This window comes from Vanessa atalanta, chromosome 9, assembly GCF_905147765.1.
Source record: "Vanessa atalanta chromosome 9, ilVanAtal1.2, whole genome shotgun sequence".
NCBI lineage: Eukaryota > Metazoa > Arthropoda > Insecta > Lepidoptera > Nymphalidae > Vanessa > Vanessa atalanta.
This window is the reverse complement of record NC_061879.1, coordinates 10,919,122-10,938,183: the sequence shown is the minus strand read 5'-3', so window position 1 is coordinate 10,938,183 and position 19,062 is coordinate 10,919,122. Positions and strand designations below refer to the sequence as shown.

General features: G+C 30.6%; 3 protein-coding genes across 3 annotated transcripts in view; 1 reads left to right on the top strand and 2 right to left on the bottom strand.

The window, feature by feature from the left end:
• The first annotated feature begins 220 nt into the window (after positions 1-220).
• Positions 221-1,646, top strand: LOC125066205 (39S ribosomal protein L4, mitochondrial). Its single transcript, XM_047674182.1, has 2 exons — positions 221-993; positions 1,389-1,646. Exons 1-2 carry the CDS (start codon positions 344-346, stop codon positions 1,603-1,605), a joined length of 867 nt encoding a protein of 288 aa, XP_047530138.1. The 5' UTR covers positions 221-343; the 3' UTR covers positions 1,606-1,646.
• LOC125066206 (hydrolethalus syndrome protein 1 homolog) lies at positions 1,633-3,903 on the bottom strand. Its single transcript, XM_047674184.1, has 4 exons — positions 3,586-3,903; positions 2,926-3,255; positions 2,459-2,640; positions 1,633-1,784 (listed from the first exon to the last, which is right to left on the bottom strand). The coding sequence occupies exons 1-4, from the start codon at positions 3,710-3,712 to the stop codon at positions 1,731-1,733; spliced, it is 693 nt and encodes a 230-aa protein (XP_047530140.1). The 5' UTR covers positions 3,713-3,903; the 3' UTR covers positions 1,633-1,730.
• Positions 3,904-6,334: 2,431 nt separating this feature from the next.
• Positions 6,335-19,062, bottom strand: part of LOC125066439 — a 59,468-nt gene continuing 46,740 nt past the window's right edge. Inside the window, exons 7-8 of the mRNA XM_047674509.1 lie at positions 6,861-7,096; positions 6,335-6,496 (exon numbers count right to left, since the gene is read on the bottom strand). Coding sequence (XP_047530465.1) covers positions 6,335-6,496; positions 6,861-7,096 — 398 coding nt within the window. The remainder of the gene's footprint in view (positions 6,497-6,860; positions 7,097-19,062) is intronic.

The window sequence follows — 19,062 nt, the reverse complement described above, 5'->3', positions numbered from 1 at the left end:
TTAAGGTGTATGTAAGTACCTTAACTAGATACTAAAAATGATGAGCGGAAAAAATTGTTTCGTAGGTTTTTAAAATTAAGGTTAAATTTTTAATCTTATGTCATCGAGTCGCAATTTATATTATTTCGCATTAATTAAAAATTATAAACTAAAAAAACTACAATTGACTTTAATGGATATTTTTTTATCTGTAATAAAGACTACTTTTGTCTATGGGACTTTTCACTGTTGTGCAAACGAAATAACCTAAAAACTAAATATGAATAGTTCCTAACATTGTTAATATTGTATTTGTAATGTTTTAAAATAACATATAATACAACATAATTTTACTTTATTCACAATGAGTTTTTCTCTTATAAATGCTATAAGAAAACTGAATATATCAACTGTCTCACAGATACGGTTGATCTCATCAGGATCTACTGAAGTTTCTAGTATAAATAGTCACAGTAATAGTGATTTAAACGTATCACAGAAAGAGTGGAAGTTTCCACCTCAATTCACCAAACCACGAGAAGTATGGATCGAAAATTTAGATTCTATTGACGAAAAAAAACTCGGTCTTTTTGAACTACATCCTTTGGTCTATGCTGTTTTACCACGAATAGATATCATTCACAGGAATGTGATATGGCAAAGGAAATTTCGATGGGTGTCATGGGCTCATACGAAGACGAGGGCTGAAGTAAATGGTGGCGGAAGAAAACCATGGCCACAGAAAGGATTGGGTCGAGCACGTCATGGATCTATTAGGTCTCCATTATGGAGAGGTGGGGGTATTGTTCACGGACCACGATCGGGCAAAACACATTTTTTTATGCTTCCGTTTCATTTACGTATACACGGTTTGACATCAACATTATCTGCAAAATTTGCCCAAGATGACTTACATGTTGTAAGGAATCTAGAGTTACCGACTGAGGACCCAGAATATTTGGCTGAATTAATAGAGAAAAGGAATTGGGGCCCTTCAGTACTTATCGTTGATGAGTAAGTTCAGTACTTAGTTAAACTTTACTGTAGATCTTAGTTTTCATAACATTTATTCAATATTTTGTTACTGTTAAAATGTATTGCATAAAAAAAAATTAACATTATCTTATATGCGGTTTAAAAGTTCAACCAAATTTAAATGGCAATTTTGTTCTAAGTAAACTAAAAGTTAATAGCACCTTTCAAAATTTAGTGAGGAATCATAACAAATAGGAAATTTTTACAAACACTTCTTTCCAATTCCTTTAAACAAACAACAATTCCTTTAAATTAAACAAATACTTTAGTTGTATTTTTATTTTTACTAAATAATAAGATATGTATTCAATTTGAATTGATATATTTTAACTTAAGAATGAATAGTATCAATAATAATTGTTTTTTTTTTTCAGTAATGATTATGCGCCTCGGAACATAACAGTGGCTACAGAAAACCTGCCTCATGTCAATATAATACCATTTTATGGACTCAATGTATATTCTATGCTGAAGCATGACACCCTTATCATCACTCAGACTGCAGCAGAGAGAATTGAAGAAAAGATATTACAACATCTTCATTCAAATACGATGCCACAACAAGCCAAGTTCAAATTAAATCAAGTGTAAAGTAGAGTTTAAAATTAAATAAATTAGAAAGATCTCATCATCTTTTATTACCATTTTCCACAATTATAAAAATATAATTAATTATTGATTTTATAGGAACATCATTTTATGCTATTATCATTATATTAAATATCACATGGGGTTTTTTTTCTTTTAAATGTGTCCTGTTTCCCTTGTACCTGCAAAGATATTATTTAAAGGTTAGTAATATAGAGTACACATTAATTATATATTGGTACTGTTTATTAAATTACTATAAATAACTTTTGCATAATTTTTATGAAAAATCCACAAATACAAATCTGATAGAGTTACTGAAATAATATATTTATATGTTTAAAAGAATTGGTTGAAGGGCTTTGTGAAAGCCCAGTCTAGGTAGGTGCCATCATATATTTTGTTTTGGTTTGTAGAGTTAGTGAGCCAGTACTACAGAAAGAAGGTTCGTAAAATCTTAGTTCCCAGGTTGGTGATACATTGGTGATGAAGTTGTCACCTTTTGCTATCAGGTAGCCAATTTGACCGCCCTATCTATAAAATAAAATTAAGATCTGACCATAGAGACAGTGATAAGTGACTTTATTTTATACTTATGCTGAGATATTCAATGTATCTATTTATATATATCTTCTAATAAAGTTAATTGATATACAACACAAATAGTTAATCCGTGTGGTATGAAAACAATTATTTAAAATTATTGTAAAATAAAACATTAAAAAAAACAAACTGCATTTCATTCGCCAGTTCAGTTCTCAGTTAATAGGTGTTATTTTTGTTATTGAATTGACTTTATTAATTTTTTATATTGCACACACATTCACGACAGTGTTAACAACAAAAATAATCTTACTTTGTTTGAAGTTTGTGACGAAGAATTTCCCACCATTTTCTGACGGATGTTCCATCTTAGATCAGCCCAATTATTTTCTCCTGGCACATTTGGTTTGTACTTTTCCCATAGTGACATGTAATAGTGATATAGTGAAACAGGATCACATTTTTTTTTAATTTGCTGCTTGGGAACTTTAATCACTGAAAATTTATCATTGGGTTATCTAAATTATTTTGTTATCTTTTTTTTTAATTTGTGAAAACAATATAATAATACACAGTATAATTTGTAGTGACTTAAAATTTGATTTTTGTTAAATGAGTATTCAAATTCATTCAACAATATCAAATAAGCACACATTATATACCAAATTTATATAGAGTTTAATAAAGCGAGCTTGGTATCAATACTATATGCTTTCTTCTGCCATTTTAATATTTTAAAGAAAAAATTAATATTTTAAAGAAAATGTCTTGTTTACTCACAATTACTACTAACGGTTGTTTTAGGTGTTCCTTTAGGTATTTCAATCTTTTTTTCAATTCTTACACATGAACATGATCTTCTGGAAGTTTTGATTTCTTCTAACTGGTGACCAATGTTAGGTGCGGAATGTATGTTACGCAAGTTTGTTACTCTCCTAGGTCTTTGACACTCTTTAGGGCAACTTGCAAAGGGAGCTTTGGACCTAGTTCTAGATGAAAATGTACTTGCACTGTGCAACCTCTCTATGCCAACACTTTCAGTTCTGTGTGTTTTTTCACTGTGGTCTTCACTTGTGTGTTGAAGATCATATTTTATGAGCTTTTTGAGATCTAAAATCGAAATATATATCTAAATCATATATTATTTTTATCACTTAAAGTTAAAATGTTCATATATTTAATTAATTAAATTTATTGTGCATTTTACAAAAAACTGACAAGAAAGAATAATAGTAGCTATAAATTTATATATTTGCATAGAATAATAAAAGTTTTATTCTCATTTTTGACTCTATAATGTCTGAGACATCATTTAAACTAATATATATGTAATTTATATTGCAATTGCACTGAGAATTATTTTGTAGTGCATCTTTTGAGAAATCAAAACACTGATCTGACTGAAGTAATAAACGACTATTTTTCATATGTGATACTTACCAGTTATGAAATATTTTAGAACTTCTCCATTAATATTACGTATCCCTAAGTTATTTAAATACCTCAATATTTCCCTTGCATCTAATTGTGAAGTAATATCACAATAGTCATCTGTATCTTGCTCCATTGCAAAAGATTGTCAGTACATAAAAGTCTTATTTTTTTCATACACAAGGAAAACTTAACACTATGTTTCTGAACTTAAGAACTTGAATATAAACTACAATAATTAATACTATTTGTAATACTAAATAAATCTATATACGAATTCAAATTAACGAACTACGAATCGAAATGTCAAAAGTCAAAACCGAGTAGTCTATTATTATACTAGTATATAGATATAGTCTTTGGTCTAAGCTTTTAAACTGTAACTTGCAGGGCTGCCATTAGAGTAAACTTATTAGTTATTTTATACTATTACAAAAAGTACTTATTATACTATACACATAAATAAGACATATTTTTTGGCCTGATTCAAATCGTATACATATAAATATTTCTGATTATTTCGTAACTTCGAATTACCTATAATATACTAAAAAAGCAGTGTTGCCGTTGTACGAAGACGCTAGACAGTGAAATGTGGATGACGTTTTTATTACTTTTGGAAATCTTTAGTTTTAGTTCTCGTCCAGATTATATTTAAGTTAAAGCCAAAACTAAAAAAAAAAAAATATTTAAGTTTTTTGTATCCAATCATATTATACATTTTGGGATCTGGACTCCCTTTATAAATATATTATAATTATTTCAGTTATTTATTATGATTCGTATGTCATTTTATTTTCTATAGAATTAAAAATAAAAACCATACAAATATATACATAAGGAATAAATAATGTAATAGTATCACGATGCTTTATATCGATTGGCTTGACTATAGTAGTTGTGTAGCAGTAGTTACACAAACATACGGTTAAAAAATGACATCGAGACATGAGAGAAGCGGCAAATCAAATAAGCGCTCTTAAAATACTGGATATAATTAATAAAAAAATTAAATAATTTTACTAATTTTTTTTTTACTTGTTCTTAATTTTGTCTTCGCATTGAATGAAGAAAGTTTACATTTTTTTTTAAATAAATGATATAGTTCGTGAAAAGTCAATGATTTATTTTATTATATAAAAATACGTATGTTATACCTATTAGCGTAATACACAGCTGGACATAGACTTTCCGAGGTTCTCCGCCTTCCGCATCCAATTGTGTCTCGCCTTTCTTTAGGTCATCGGTGCATCTGCAATCAGTGGTATCCACTCTATGATTCTTCTGTTCCAACGGTTATTGGTCCTTCGATGTACGTTGGTGCCATTTCAGTTTGACTAATCATGCTAGCTATGTTGGTAGCCCCGGTTTATCTCCGGATAACCAAATTGCTGATTTTATCGTTCACGACCTTAGCTGGCTTTTAATGTATGTACCACTCTCAAAACTAGTCTTAATATACAAGAAGATATTCCGATTGAACAAATCAACAAATTTAAAATTAGGGAAGACATGAAAAAATAACTTGGTTGTCAATAATTATGCCTCACTTTTTGTGGTATTAATATATTTGATTGGCAACCAATTTTGATGATTCATTTTTAATATATATAAATTTCAAAGGTGTGTAAAGAATAAATCCAACACCACGGGTATGTATAATAAGGGTGATAAACAGATAATTAAGGGGATTAAAAACACCTACATCACTCGATATTGTCGCCGAACGTAAATTATATTTAATAATTATATTTTTTATTAAATTGATACCGGCTCTACTGTGTCATGAGTATTAAAAAAAAAACAACCATTAAAGAATACTATAATATAGTACTATATAGGGACAAGTTGGAACAATTATTATTAAATAAAATTGTATATATTAACTTTCAGCACATTTCTATATTTTAAGTGTGTCTATATTCTAAAGCAAAGTAGGTACCTAATATTATATACGAACGGAAGATCTGTTGACTGAATGTCATTCAACGTGTTTATTGAACTTCGTCGCTTAAAAAGACAAGGCTGTTAATTTAATGACTAATTAGCTAGTTGCCCGAGACGTATATGTATATAAACGCACGATTTTTTTTTTAAAGTTATAACTAAGTTTTAAATTTGTTAGAAAAATTCAAAGAAGATTTGAGTATATTATAACAAACTGGCCCACTCACCTAACCTTACTTGGCCCCCTTTGATGGCCGTCCTCGGTACAGATTCAGCGTGGTCGTGGAATAGGTATATACCATATCTAAACACTTCGTAATTTTATCCCAACTCTAATGGAAATGCAATTTTTATTATAAAATGAGTATCTTTTTTATGAATGGTGTGGATATTTTATAAATGAATTGGTTGCTTTTCGAAATCGAAAAATATAAAAACATAAAAAATTGTAGTATTCATTTGTAAATACTATTGAAATATTCAAATTATTTTCAGTTATTAAAGAGTTTATTTTGAAAAAAGCTAACACAACTTCTTTCACTCAGCGATCGAAGCGAATTTATTTAAAACTTACCAACAGTTTCCAATAATTAACGTTCAAAGCCAATACTTTTTTTTATCAAATCGGTTTCTTTTTAAAGCAATTATGGTTATTATTTAAAGCAATAATGGTGATAAGTTATCGCTAAGGCTACAGCTCTTCGGCCAGTACGTTTGGCTGCATTGTACTCGTCTCTATCTTCAGGAGAATTGGTTTACTACCACTCTTTAAACATGGTCTTCTTTTTTCAAGTCGATGACTGGCCCTCCCTTAGAAATGCCAAGAACTTGCTTTTCCGTTACGGTAATCACCGACTGGACTCGATCCCAGAACTCCTGGGTAGTTTCGGTGCGAGTTAATAGGTAATTCTGCCTCTGAACCTCTGCCAGGAAGTCCTTCCGCATTGGTCATATCAGCAACCATCACTTGATTCTAGGTTTGCGTTTTTTGGCTAGTTTCTTTTTCGTGGCTACTATATAATCCATGACATGTTGGGCAGTCAGGTTTTCACCTGGAATGACTTTGCAGTTAGTCACCTTGCCGATATGATACCTTCTGGTCAATAGATAGTCAATTTGAGTTGAATGGAACCTTCGTGATAAGGTGCTGAGCATATTTGGAAGAACGTGTTCACGATGGCCAGATCAGACGCAAATTAGGTTTTTAGAATATATGCTCTCTCTGCATTGCGGCGACCATATTCAAAGCCGCCGTGGACAATGGTGCTGATTAAGTTTGTCGTAACACTCTCAATTAATAAGCTCCTCAGAAAGCATTACGGCTACACTGTTTTTACTAGCTGGTAAACCTGTCCGATGTTACGGGATTTATTGGATAGCCCTTGCCCACTTGTCGCAAATTTAAGGCGATGTAAGGATATAGAGCCATGAAGGAGGTAGAAAGAGAGGTTCCCCCTCTCTTGAGGGTCAGGAAAGAGGAGAAGGAAATAGGGGGATGGGACACCACTTCCACGGAATGGATGAAGGTGTGATAATGGTGATTCGAAGACCCGGGGTCGCGTACCCGAGTGCGCTGGAACAAATATCGGTCAGATAATTTGTAGGACACCTTTTGTGTTAATATAATATAACATTTATATCCATATTTGTATAAATATAAATTTTATATTTAGAAAATATGGCTAAGTATAATATACATATTATGTTCATTGTAACACATGTTATTTAGTACGCGACGGAGATGACAATATGTAAACAGCGAGCTAATCCGTAAACTAATTTGATCAAACATAATATATCGTTTATGGGCTATATTGTATGCAGTAAAGTTCCCATTTAGGTAACATTGGTTTAGCCGCCACGAATATTATTATATAATGTTAGCGACTAGGAACATAATTAACGAGTATATTAGGCGTTTTAATTCCTGTTGATTTCAGTGTTCCAATAACCTAGTCGCACGCAATACCTAATTTATCCTAACTAGGAACATATGAGAGAGCCAAATTTTACAATATTAAAGCTTAAATGAAAATATCATAGATTTAAGGCTTCATGAGTAATGAACTGCTGGCAAATAACGACAAAAAAAAAGTCGCTCGAAGACGAAAATATAAAATTGAATTCGGCTTATTTTCTTTTATAACACGCTGTACTGGTTATCGAATATTTGCAGACTTTGATAATTATTTATAATAGATATGCTTAAAGCCAATAGGTTCCTACTTATTAAAAGTCGAGATAAATAAACTTCTCACAATGCAAACTGTTGAAATAAAACTAGTTTTTAACGGATTTAATCGCGTATATTAATTATTTTTAACATCCCGACGTTTCGAGCACTTTGCAGTGTTCGTGGTCACGGGCAGACTGCAAACACTGCAAAGTGCTCGAAACGTCGGGATGTTAAAAATAATTAATATACGCGATTAAATCCGTTAAAAACTAGTTTTATTTCAATGTGTAATAATCGCGAAAATCTAAGACAACATTATGCAAACTGTTATTTATTTTTACTTGTCATGTGTATTTCAACCGATATCTTCTTTAATTTAATTTTTTTTTGTTATTTCTCCTTTTTATTATGTTTTTAAAATTAGAGTGCAAGATTTTGTATAACCTAGAAAACGATCCACTCATAAGATTGCAACAAGGATGAAAAAATAGGGCATTCGTCACGTGTTGTGTATACACTATAATTAAATGCGCGCGAATGAAGTGGCAATTTTAATTTTTAACATAAAAACTTTTTTCATCGTTAATAAAATACACTTTATTAATGCATATCTTTTGAAACTAGAATTTGAATCAGGAACTTTTTACGATCAAAGATAAAAGTAAATGTTTATAATGGTTCATTTTATAAAACTAGAGAGGGTCCTAAAATAAATGTACAGTTAACAAGAAAAATATTTTTATGAAACTTTTAATTAGTTTATTCATAAATATTATAATGCGTACGCAATTAAATTATGCAGATTTATTAGTATTTGTATAGCCTTTAGTGTATATATCATATAATGATATTTACAAACATAAATATCTATACAAAATACACAATTAATTTTAAGTAAATAATTATTCAATACTGAACTTTAGTGAAATCTTATATATATTTTATGATTTAAAAAATTTGCAACATTATTCAAAAACATCAATTTTTTTTAGTTTACGACGAATCAAAAGAGAAAATTTATAGCTGTTGCCACTGTGACTGGTCCTGAACTAGATATGAATTCCAAGCCAAAAATAGGAGCTGATATAGTCTTAATCTAGACACTGTACTCTCAAACTATTTCAGAACTGCATCTGATCTGCATGTTATATATTTAACTACTTTTCTTAGTTTTTTTTTGCATAGTTGGATATTCAATACTGTTCTACTATGTGCATATTAGTTAAAGGATTGTAACATCCCAATTGTATTTTGCTATTGCAGTTTATTTGGTGCCCATGTGGCAGATTTTCATCCAACACAGAGTTCCCTTACGTCTTCCTTCATCACTGATTATGAGATTTATTATAAAAAAATAAGTATAAAAATCTTAACCCCAAAAAGTTTGGTGGAATATCACGTGTTCTATACATTGGGTCACTTAACTTTTTTATATAGATTGTCTTTAATCATAAGAAAAAATTCTTAAATTTTCTTTGTAACTGTACCGAAAACTGCTTTCCTCCCCAGTCCCTCCGATGATCTATTGCTTAGGAGGGTTCGAAACATGACGACCCCATCTTATTTTACCCACTGCATGATACGCTATTGTACTTGTTTATATTTATTTATTTAAAGGGAGAGTTTTTTTTGATAAATATTTCTATATAAAACGAATCTTGATATCACACCAATTTGATTGACTATATACAATGGTATATACCCATTATGCATTTTTGTATTTCTAAAACTGTTTCATCATCTCATACCTATTTGAAGTTACATTACGTATTATTTTCGTTTGTAGATGAATATAAATTAAAATGCTAAGTTAAGAATTTATTGTTTTAAATATTTTATAAAAATTATCTATTTAAAAATTAAGACCCACATTTATTGGGATCGTTTTTATGAAATTGTATACGTTTTCCACAGCATCAGAGTCAAATGTTATTTTTACTTACGTTTTAAATGTTATTTAAAATCTAAGTTACAAAATAATATTACATTGTCAAATAACACGATGTGACTTAACTAAAATTAAATTTTATTTATTTAAATTAAGTAGCCTCTACAGCGAACGGATTTCTAAACGGTCGGCCCGTTGCCGTGGACGGGACGATTGAGAGCCGAGCTTGGTACGCGCGTGTCAGATTAAGTAAGAAATAAATAAATAATTAGACAATTACAAACAAGGCTTACACTATGTATTGTATGTTTTAATCAATTCTGTAATAATAATAATTTAATTTAAGTTATTTTTGAATTATGTTGATAACATTGATATTAAAAAAGAGGGTACTTTTCTGTTCAATATTGTGAGTCACATGATTTGTAGTGAGGCGTATATGAGTGATGGAAGCTCGGTACAAAACACCCCACCGACTACGTTCTGAGCTGAGGTGCGATCTCATAGGAGACACCCTCAGGACGAACGTCAACCTCGAGCTCAGCGCTCAACTTTAGGGCTGAGTCTAGCACTCGCCCGAACGTCCGGTGACGCTGTAAAGGCCAATAATGCCAACAGCACTACTTCAAACAAGATACAAAAAAAAAACAGTACAGAACACTTTTTGACTTTACTTTTCACTTTGATCCTGGACCAGCAAGTTGCTGCTAACATTTAAGGTACGATATAATTTTGTGATATATTTTTGTTAAATTATTGATGAACATATGAATTGTGTTTTTGCAATTATCGATATACAAAGTAAGTATTATATATACAAAGTTAGAATAATTGTATTTAACTAACATGACTGTATTTTTGGTTATTGAAAAAGAGTAACTACTGAGTGTCTTGCCGGTTCTTCTCGGTAGAATCTACATTCCGAACCGGTGGTAGCTTTACTTTAAATAGTTTGTTAAATGACGATTCAAAAGTGCTTGTAAAAGCCTACTTGAATAAAGTATATTTTGATTTTGATTAGGGTAATTGGTTTTATTGTAATTATTAATTGATACAATATTACGATTACTACAGCTATTACAATGGCTAAATAAATATTTGTCTTTCATATATAATCTTTTATTGTCTTATAACCTTAAAATATAATAAAATAATAAAGAAATAGAAAGTCCGCTCTTATTTATTTAACAAATAATTAATATTTTTTATGTATATTGCCGTTTATCTGATTTTGTTTATTTGATGCATTTCAATTGTTTATTAATTTTATTAATCGTTCACATATGTACAGTAACGGGTGTTTTATTAAAACCGATTTTCTTATTTACTCTTATTTAATCATTGAAATCAATATGTTACAAGAAATTGTATGTAAAGGTCAAAAAAAAGGTTAGGACGTATATAGAAGACCAAGAAAAAAAAAGAGCAAGAAAAGCAGTAGTCCTTAAAAACATAAAGTCAACATAATCAGCAAATATGAATTTTAGGGCCTTTTCGTATAGATATTATTGATGTACGTAATAATCCTTATCAACTATTGTTTTATTTAACACTAGAGGTAAGTTTATTAAAAGGCAAAGTTTAAAATAGGTGTTCTGCTACCTAGCGGAATCTTATTATAGAAATGAATACCATGGCCAGGAAGGATGTATTAACTTTGCGGAGTTGGAAACTTCGTGTTACAAGTTTACCAACACGCATACATGCACCACGTGTGTTATTAATACCTTAATAATATGAAAGACCTAACGCGCTTCTATTAGGAATTATTGTATTTTTGCTAAAAGTATCTTGTAAGTGTCTAGTTTCGATACTGAACTGTAACATAGTAAGACACAGCTTTTAAGAAAAGTATGAATATTTAAAAGTAAAAAAAAAAAGTTATACTAATATTTTAATAAAGCCGAAGGGCTTATTATTTGTTATAACGCGCTAAAAACTCGCTTATTTATGTAAAATTCTTTGTTTGTTGCTGGATTTTTTAAATGTTGCATATTTTAGCATTTATCTGAAAGTGAGTAAAGTACCTACTTTGTTATTTTATTCTCTTGATATTTGTAATGTCAGACAGTTATGTTTTCAGTTAAATTATTTTTGATAACAAAAAAAATTAAAGGCCAAAAAATGCCATAAATAAATTATTTAAGAATGGGGTAATTTTAAATGCAGCACACAACACTGGGCAAAAGCGGAGTCTTTATCTCATTAATCATCGCCTCGGATCAGCGTTTCTATTCATTTCGATTTTGGCGACTATGTCCCCCTATTTAGCCCAAAATTAAATATATCACGTGGAACAGTCACTACCATACTATTAACATACGTATTTTTAATAAAAATATATCTTTGACCATTCATAAACTATGTATAAAAAAAATTTGAAGCAATTATCAAAAATTATCAAAGAATAAGGAAACAAAAAACTAAAGTCGTGAAAAATCGAGCTGACGAGTCCTAAAGAGGAAACATCGAGGAAACAACAGGATGAGTAAACGCAGTGTAGGACGCCTCTCAACCAGATGGACTTATGGAACGAAGGGACCGGACTGGATGTGGAAGACGGAGTTACCATAATGTAAGTTGTCTTATCTCTATTATACCACATGGTGTTAGGGCATTGTGCTTCTGGGAGGTAATACATATTATATATCCTACCGCCAGTCAGTAACACTTCCTATTGTTGAATTCCCTCTTAAAAAGTTAGTAAGCCTGTAACTACACGCAGGAAGCATAGCCGCATAGGAGCCGTCGCTCAGTTTCTAAGGTTGGTTGCATTCAAAAAAATCAAAACTAACAATTAAAAGTAAAGCTACCAGCGGTTTGGAATGTAGATTCTACCGAGATGAACCGGCAAGAAACTTGTAGTTACTCTTTTTCAACATCTAAAAATACAGTCATGTTAGTTAAATACAATTATATATGTATGTTATGCCTCTTGCCTGGAAGTCAACAAGCATTAACTCCACGCTTTTTTATCATCTATATAATCTTGTATCGAATAATATGCCTTCTTTACCAATGTATTTTTTACAAATGACTTAAATCTATCAAACGGCAAAGTTAAAAATGTCTGCGGAATTTTATTATAAAAACGGATACCTTGCCCCAAGAATGATTTATGGACTTTGCGGAGTCGGAAACTTGGCGTTTGCTAATGTAAGTGATGGTTCAATATTTCTTAGTGCTAATGTTTATGGGCAGCGACCATTCACCATTAGGTGGCCCATTTGCGAGTCTGCCAACCTGTTAGAAATTATAAAATATAAATTGCTTTTGTCTGTCGCTAGCATGTGTCACAATATTTTATTGTTAACTTTACTTAACAATAGGGTATTTTACTATGCCTGAAAAAGTACTTCAAAATGTTGACTTTCCTAATAAAAAGCCACAAAAATATATTTCGTCGTTTTAAACACGCTTGTTGCCATTAAATTAAATTTTAAACCTTTTTTGTTCCCGCAAAAACGCTGTCAGTCGTTTTGGTGACGTCACATTGAAGAAAACAACGGACGTGTAAATACGAGCGGCACTCCTTCAACGTTAACTGTTCGTATATTTGTTGTTTTATGGGAAAATAATGAATTACAAAAGCTATCGTTGGTGTGTAGTATCTAGTTGTACAAATACTAACATTGAAACTCCAAAAAAGTTGTTTATCAAAGTTCCAGATGATATTGGAATATGGAATGTTTAGTTGGTACTCGCAAAACGAGATCCTTGTCAACTAAGAGTCGATTGTATTATATGAGGCTTATTTCAATGTTTGTAAAACCTTCTTATTAAAATCTAATAATTATTTGCCCTTTTTCCTGTATACGTATAGATAAAGTTGATGGTAACATAACCTACAATTACTTTTCACAGACAGTTTTAACCTCACTTAAACGTCACACCATGGCGACTCGTGTTTTAGGTCACTGGTGATATACCTATAGCTTAAAAATTACGACTTTTAATTTTAATATAATAAAACAATAATTTACTATTATTATTCAAAAACAGAATATTTAAGTATACTTCTAAATACATTTAAATTTTTATCGTATTTCATTATTTATTTTTCACTACCGAAAGTAGCATTAGCATTAGCAGCCCGTAAATGTCCCACTGCTGGGATAAAGGCCTCCTCTCCCTTTGAGGAGAAGGTTTGGAGTATATTCCACCACGCTGCTCCAATGCGGGTTGGCGGAATACACATGTAGCAGAATTTCGTTGAAATTAGACACATGCAGGTTTCCTCACGATGTTTTCCTTCACCGCCGAGCACGAGATGAATTATAAACACAATTTAAGCACATGAAATTTCAATGGTGCCTGCCTGGGTTTGAACCCGAAATCATCGGTTAAGATGCACGCGTTCTAGCCACTGGGCCATCTCGGCTCACACTACCGAAAGTATTCTACCGAAAGTATTCTATTTTAATTCAATGGCATTTCGCAATTTATTGTTTTGTTAAGCGCGTCGCTGTCGCGACTTTGCGACCGCGAAAAACATTAACATTGAGAGTGGCTCTTTGTTGATTGCAGCATCCACTGGTGATGTTACTGCCAATCTATTTGAAAGTACACACACACTCACAGCGTTCGCTTTGAAGTTTTTCGTATATGGGTTTTAGTATTTTAACTTTCACGCATTTTAGGGGTTAATTTTCAGGTGTTCGGTATGAAAAAAATATGTCTGTATGAAAGTATATATTCTTCATTACAGTTCAAGCTAGCTTTGTAACAAATTTCATCGAATTTGATTAACAGTAACAGACATACAGACATAGTTATAGACACAGATAAACAGTAATTGTATATTTAATGTATAAAAATAAAACATGTTGCGTTCGTTTTTTATTTTTTATATTTGATATTTCATCTTCATTTACAACAATATTTTCTATTACATCTAGTTAGGATAGTTAAAGCCTTAATATATAATGAGTACAATTAAATTAAAGTTTAAAATGATTAACATTATAATTTATATTCACAAATAAAATTTATTCAAGTATACAGAATTACATATAATGTTTATTACACTGTCAAATATATTATACTAGTAAACAACATATACATATACTCTTAAAATGAGTTATATTTTGCTCCATTTTTATAGGATTTTCAAAGAGCAGGCTCGTAAACTGATACCACTTATCATTACCTATTTACATATATATGTATCAAACAAATAATAAGTTTTTAATATGCATTAAAGATGTTTGTATTTAATATATAACAAAATATAAATATAAATATAGTAGTAGTACAAGTATCCGAACGCGTGGGAAGGGTTGTCGGTGGAGGCAAGTATTAGCTATACCGCTATAATGAACGCTATAACGAAATCATTGCTGTTCAGCAGAGCAAATATTCTACAAACGCAATTATCCAGTTGCGGTCAAAGTTGGATCGAAATATAATCGGAATCGTTTAAACCATCGTCACCAATATAAATGAGTATTGGTCCTCAGTCACGATTAAGCAGAGGTTAACTTTTGTAAAGAATTGTTCATGTTAGGTCGGAATAGACTCGACAACTTACCATTACCGATATAAGTTAGTAGAATTGTCCACCTGTACCCCTAATATACTATATTTATTGATGGTCAGTTGAGTAGTTAAAGACGTGAAAGCTTTACCAACAAACAAACTTTCTCGCATTTTATGATTTTAGGTATTAGTTGGGATTATTTACACGAGAGATTGGGTTTTTCTTCAAACGGCGTATATACAATTTATGTTTGCAAAATTACTAACAGGTGTAATAAATTTATTGAAAGTATAATTTAAAATAATGGCTGAACAATGAAATACATTTTCTAAACATAAAGGTTTTTAATAATTAAAAATTATTAAATATAAACAAAAATTGTTAGTAACGTTTAGTATGTAGCTATGTATGTATATACAATATTTTAACTTTAACGGAATGTACTGCACGTTAATAAATAAAACTTAAACTATGTAAATAATATGATAGGGAATTTTTAACTTTATAGTGGAAATGAAATTATCGCCTCTAGCTTATTTTAAATATTTTAAAACGATCCTGACAATAGATGGTTTATTTTTAATCCGCTAATAGTTTTTACTTTAACAATCAATAGGTAAGTGTAATGTTGCAATATTGAATAAAATAATTTGAATTTAGAACACGTGCTAGTAACGAAATTCCTTTATTGGGTGGAAATAGAATTTAAAAAATTTGAAATTCGAACAACAATTTTTTTTTAAATATATTATTAATAAAATTGCTGATATTCTATCAAATTTATTCGTAAATGTGTTAAATAATTTATATATACACATCTATATTTATTTTCTGAAGGTAGTTACGGTATATTATTAATAATAATGTTTGGATTTGCAGCGCGTCATACTTGTTAAGAAATAAAATCTATATTAAAATATATACTTAATTCGACTCGAAGAGATTTAACAAGTAAATTTTTAAATCATTATACGTAAATGGAATAAAGTGAGAATCGTAAAGTGAAGCGTAAAAGTCAATCACTTATCAAACTAGATACATTAATAGTTTAATAAGTGTATTTCATTTAATGAAATACATAAATTCGGGTTGGCACAACTACTAACATACAACGATACAAATATATTTTTTTTTTTCAGTCATAAACACCAGACTCCATATTCAGTAATACATCATTTATTTTATATTTATTACTAGCTGATCAAAATATAGTATAATCACAATATTTCTAGTAAATATTTATTTAAAATTTAACACTAAATATAGAAAAAATAATTTAAGAACTGTGATGACGCCTCGTAAAAAAAAATCACATAATTTTTTTTTACAAATAAACATCCGAACATATAATGAGGCACTGACCGAGAGAAAATATATTATAAATAAAATTAGAGCCAATAAAAATATCATCTCGTAATTTTAGACGGTGGTATTTTTTTGTCAAATTTAAATGAGACCAAAGAGTGTACGTGGTATACCGGAGTAGAGTAGATACAGTATCTAAACGAAAAAAAAAAACTACAAGCTAATAAGGATAAATCAAATTGAGAACCATATTTCTTTAAAAAAAATTTGGAGCCCTTTAACAATAAAAACACACTTATAACGTTATAATAGTATGCAATCCGAATAAAAAAAGACAAAACCTCTATCGTAATACATTCGTGAAAAAAAAAAGAAATAGTAACATCACATGAAATATCTGTGCAATTTTTTAATAACAGTGTAAGATATTTTCGGCATAACGTTGTACAAGTTCCAAGATCGATTCCCGACGCCTGTTGTATGGTGGGAATATGATTGCTCTCCAAATAGATATTGCTTGTTTTTAAAACAAATATCGATAACTTATCCACAACTGTTTCTATCCTTAATATTATATGTTATATATATTTGTCCATTAAGAATATTGTTATTTCACTTGTGATGTTAAAATTACGAAGATATATATTTTAGCGTCCATTTTGACAGGGCCGGATCTACCAAGGGGGCCCCAGCTAAGTCAAGTCAATAGACGATAATGCGAAAGAATCCATAATTTTATTAAATTAAACAAATCGTATAGTATGCAGCCCTGCGAGTCCTGTTATTAATCAAACACATTCAATTAATTTAATTCAAGTCTACGTTCAGGTATGTCGTAGGTGGGCCCCTACGTAGTGTTAGCCCAGGGCCTCCTAAACTTATGGTCCGGTCCTGCATTTCGAGCAGCAGATATATTAGTCCTCGATTAGGTCCTCTTGTAATAAGATAAGATAGACCGTAGAGAAATTCGCGATAAAATACAGACTTCAGGATCTTTACTTTAGAAGGCTAGTAGGTTTTATGTAGTTTTTGAGGCACGGGACTGGAAATATCTCTGAACTTAAGACTACTACTAAGAATGTCTAAACCAAAACTGATTTTTAGTTTGACCTAGGGTTCAATAACCGGTATCTATACGTTGACTAACGAGATAGTCAAAGCTTAGACTCTAATTAAAAATAAATTTCACAATATATATAAATACTAACACACAATAATAACAGATATTCATATATTAATAAATTACAAAATTAATTACTTATTCAATTACTATAATATATAATGATCAGATAGTAAATTCCTAACTAAGGTATACGGAAATTAATTTAATACATATGCTAGTAATGTCATTAGTGTAATTATTAATAATTCCCTATATGCAATCCCCGCAAAACTCCATGCATCTGGAAATAGAAGAAAACTTTAGTGAACATAAAAAGGTAAATTTTTAATATTTTAATATAAGTTTTTAGTACTTCAAACTAAAAAAGTGACTAAGTAAAATGCTAAATCTCCTCTTGAGGAGATTTGTTGGAGTTTGTTCCACCTCGCTGCTCCTATATTGGTTGGTGGATGGTAAGTTAACGTTGAAGTTGAAAGTGTGCTCCAAATAATAATTTCGTGAAGGGGTACGGTAAACTCAATGGAAACTTATCCACAAAAAACTATTGATTAAAATACAATAAACCGCATTTGTTTAGTTTTATTTATTCTACCCAAGCAAAGCCGGTTTTCATTTTGATGTAGAATATATATGTCCATACAAGACCAAGAAATTTACGCCTGTCACGTCAATATTCCAAATTGAAAGTCTGAAACAGCGAAGCGCAGCTACTTTCATAACAATATTATATAATAAAACCTTCTTGGAAACGCACTGCTTCATCCGGTATAAGATTTATGTAGGTATATTCTGTTTTGAGTACATTATATCAGTAAGGAATTACAAAAAAAATGTCTACAAATAATATTTATATTGAACATACAATCTAAAAAAAAATGCAATCTACGCGGCACATGCCAGTTAAAATTCGTCATATTTACGTCAATTTACAGAAAACTTTTCTCATCAGTCATTTCATCTTTTGGTAAAAACCGTATGAAAATCTGTTTCATATTTTTTGAGTTTATCGCATTTGGCAAATACAAACAGACAGATAGATGCGCTGGAGGAGAATTTGTTTTATATGTAATATATAGTGATATTACTATATTAGTAGATGCGTTTTATAGTTCTACCCGCTTTATACCCTAGTCTAATTAGGATCAGAAATTGAGTAGTGGGTCAGTCTGACACGTTCAAACGGTAAGTTTTCATTAAGCAGTTCTCTAACTGCGACGATGTTCTCGCAATTTTCTCTGTTGTGGCATAAGGAAGAAAATGCGTCCTGCGCTTTGCATTTGCACGAAATTATCTTAAGAGAAAATTCGAACAATATTGATCCCAGGAAAAGAGTGTTGCGGAACAAAATTGTAAGAATTGTTTAATTCCCGACAACTTATTGTAATGTAAAAATTCACGAGTTATCGAATAAATAAAAATACACATTTAAATTCAAGGCAACAGGGAAAAGGTAAAAAGCCCTGTACAGTGAACTCAATTTTGTTTGTTATTTGTTTGTATTATTTAATTTAATGAAAAGAGTAATTAGCGACTTTCGATGGTACAGCTTAAAGATTACTAGAAATAAG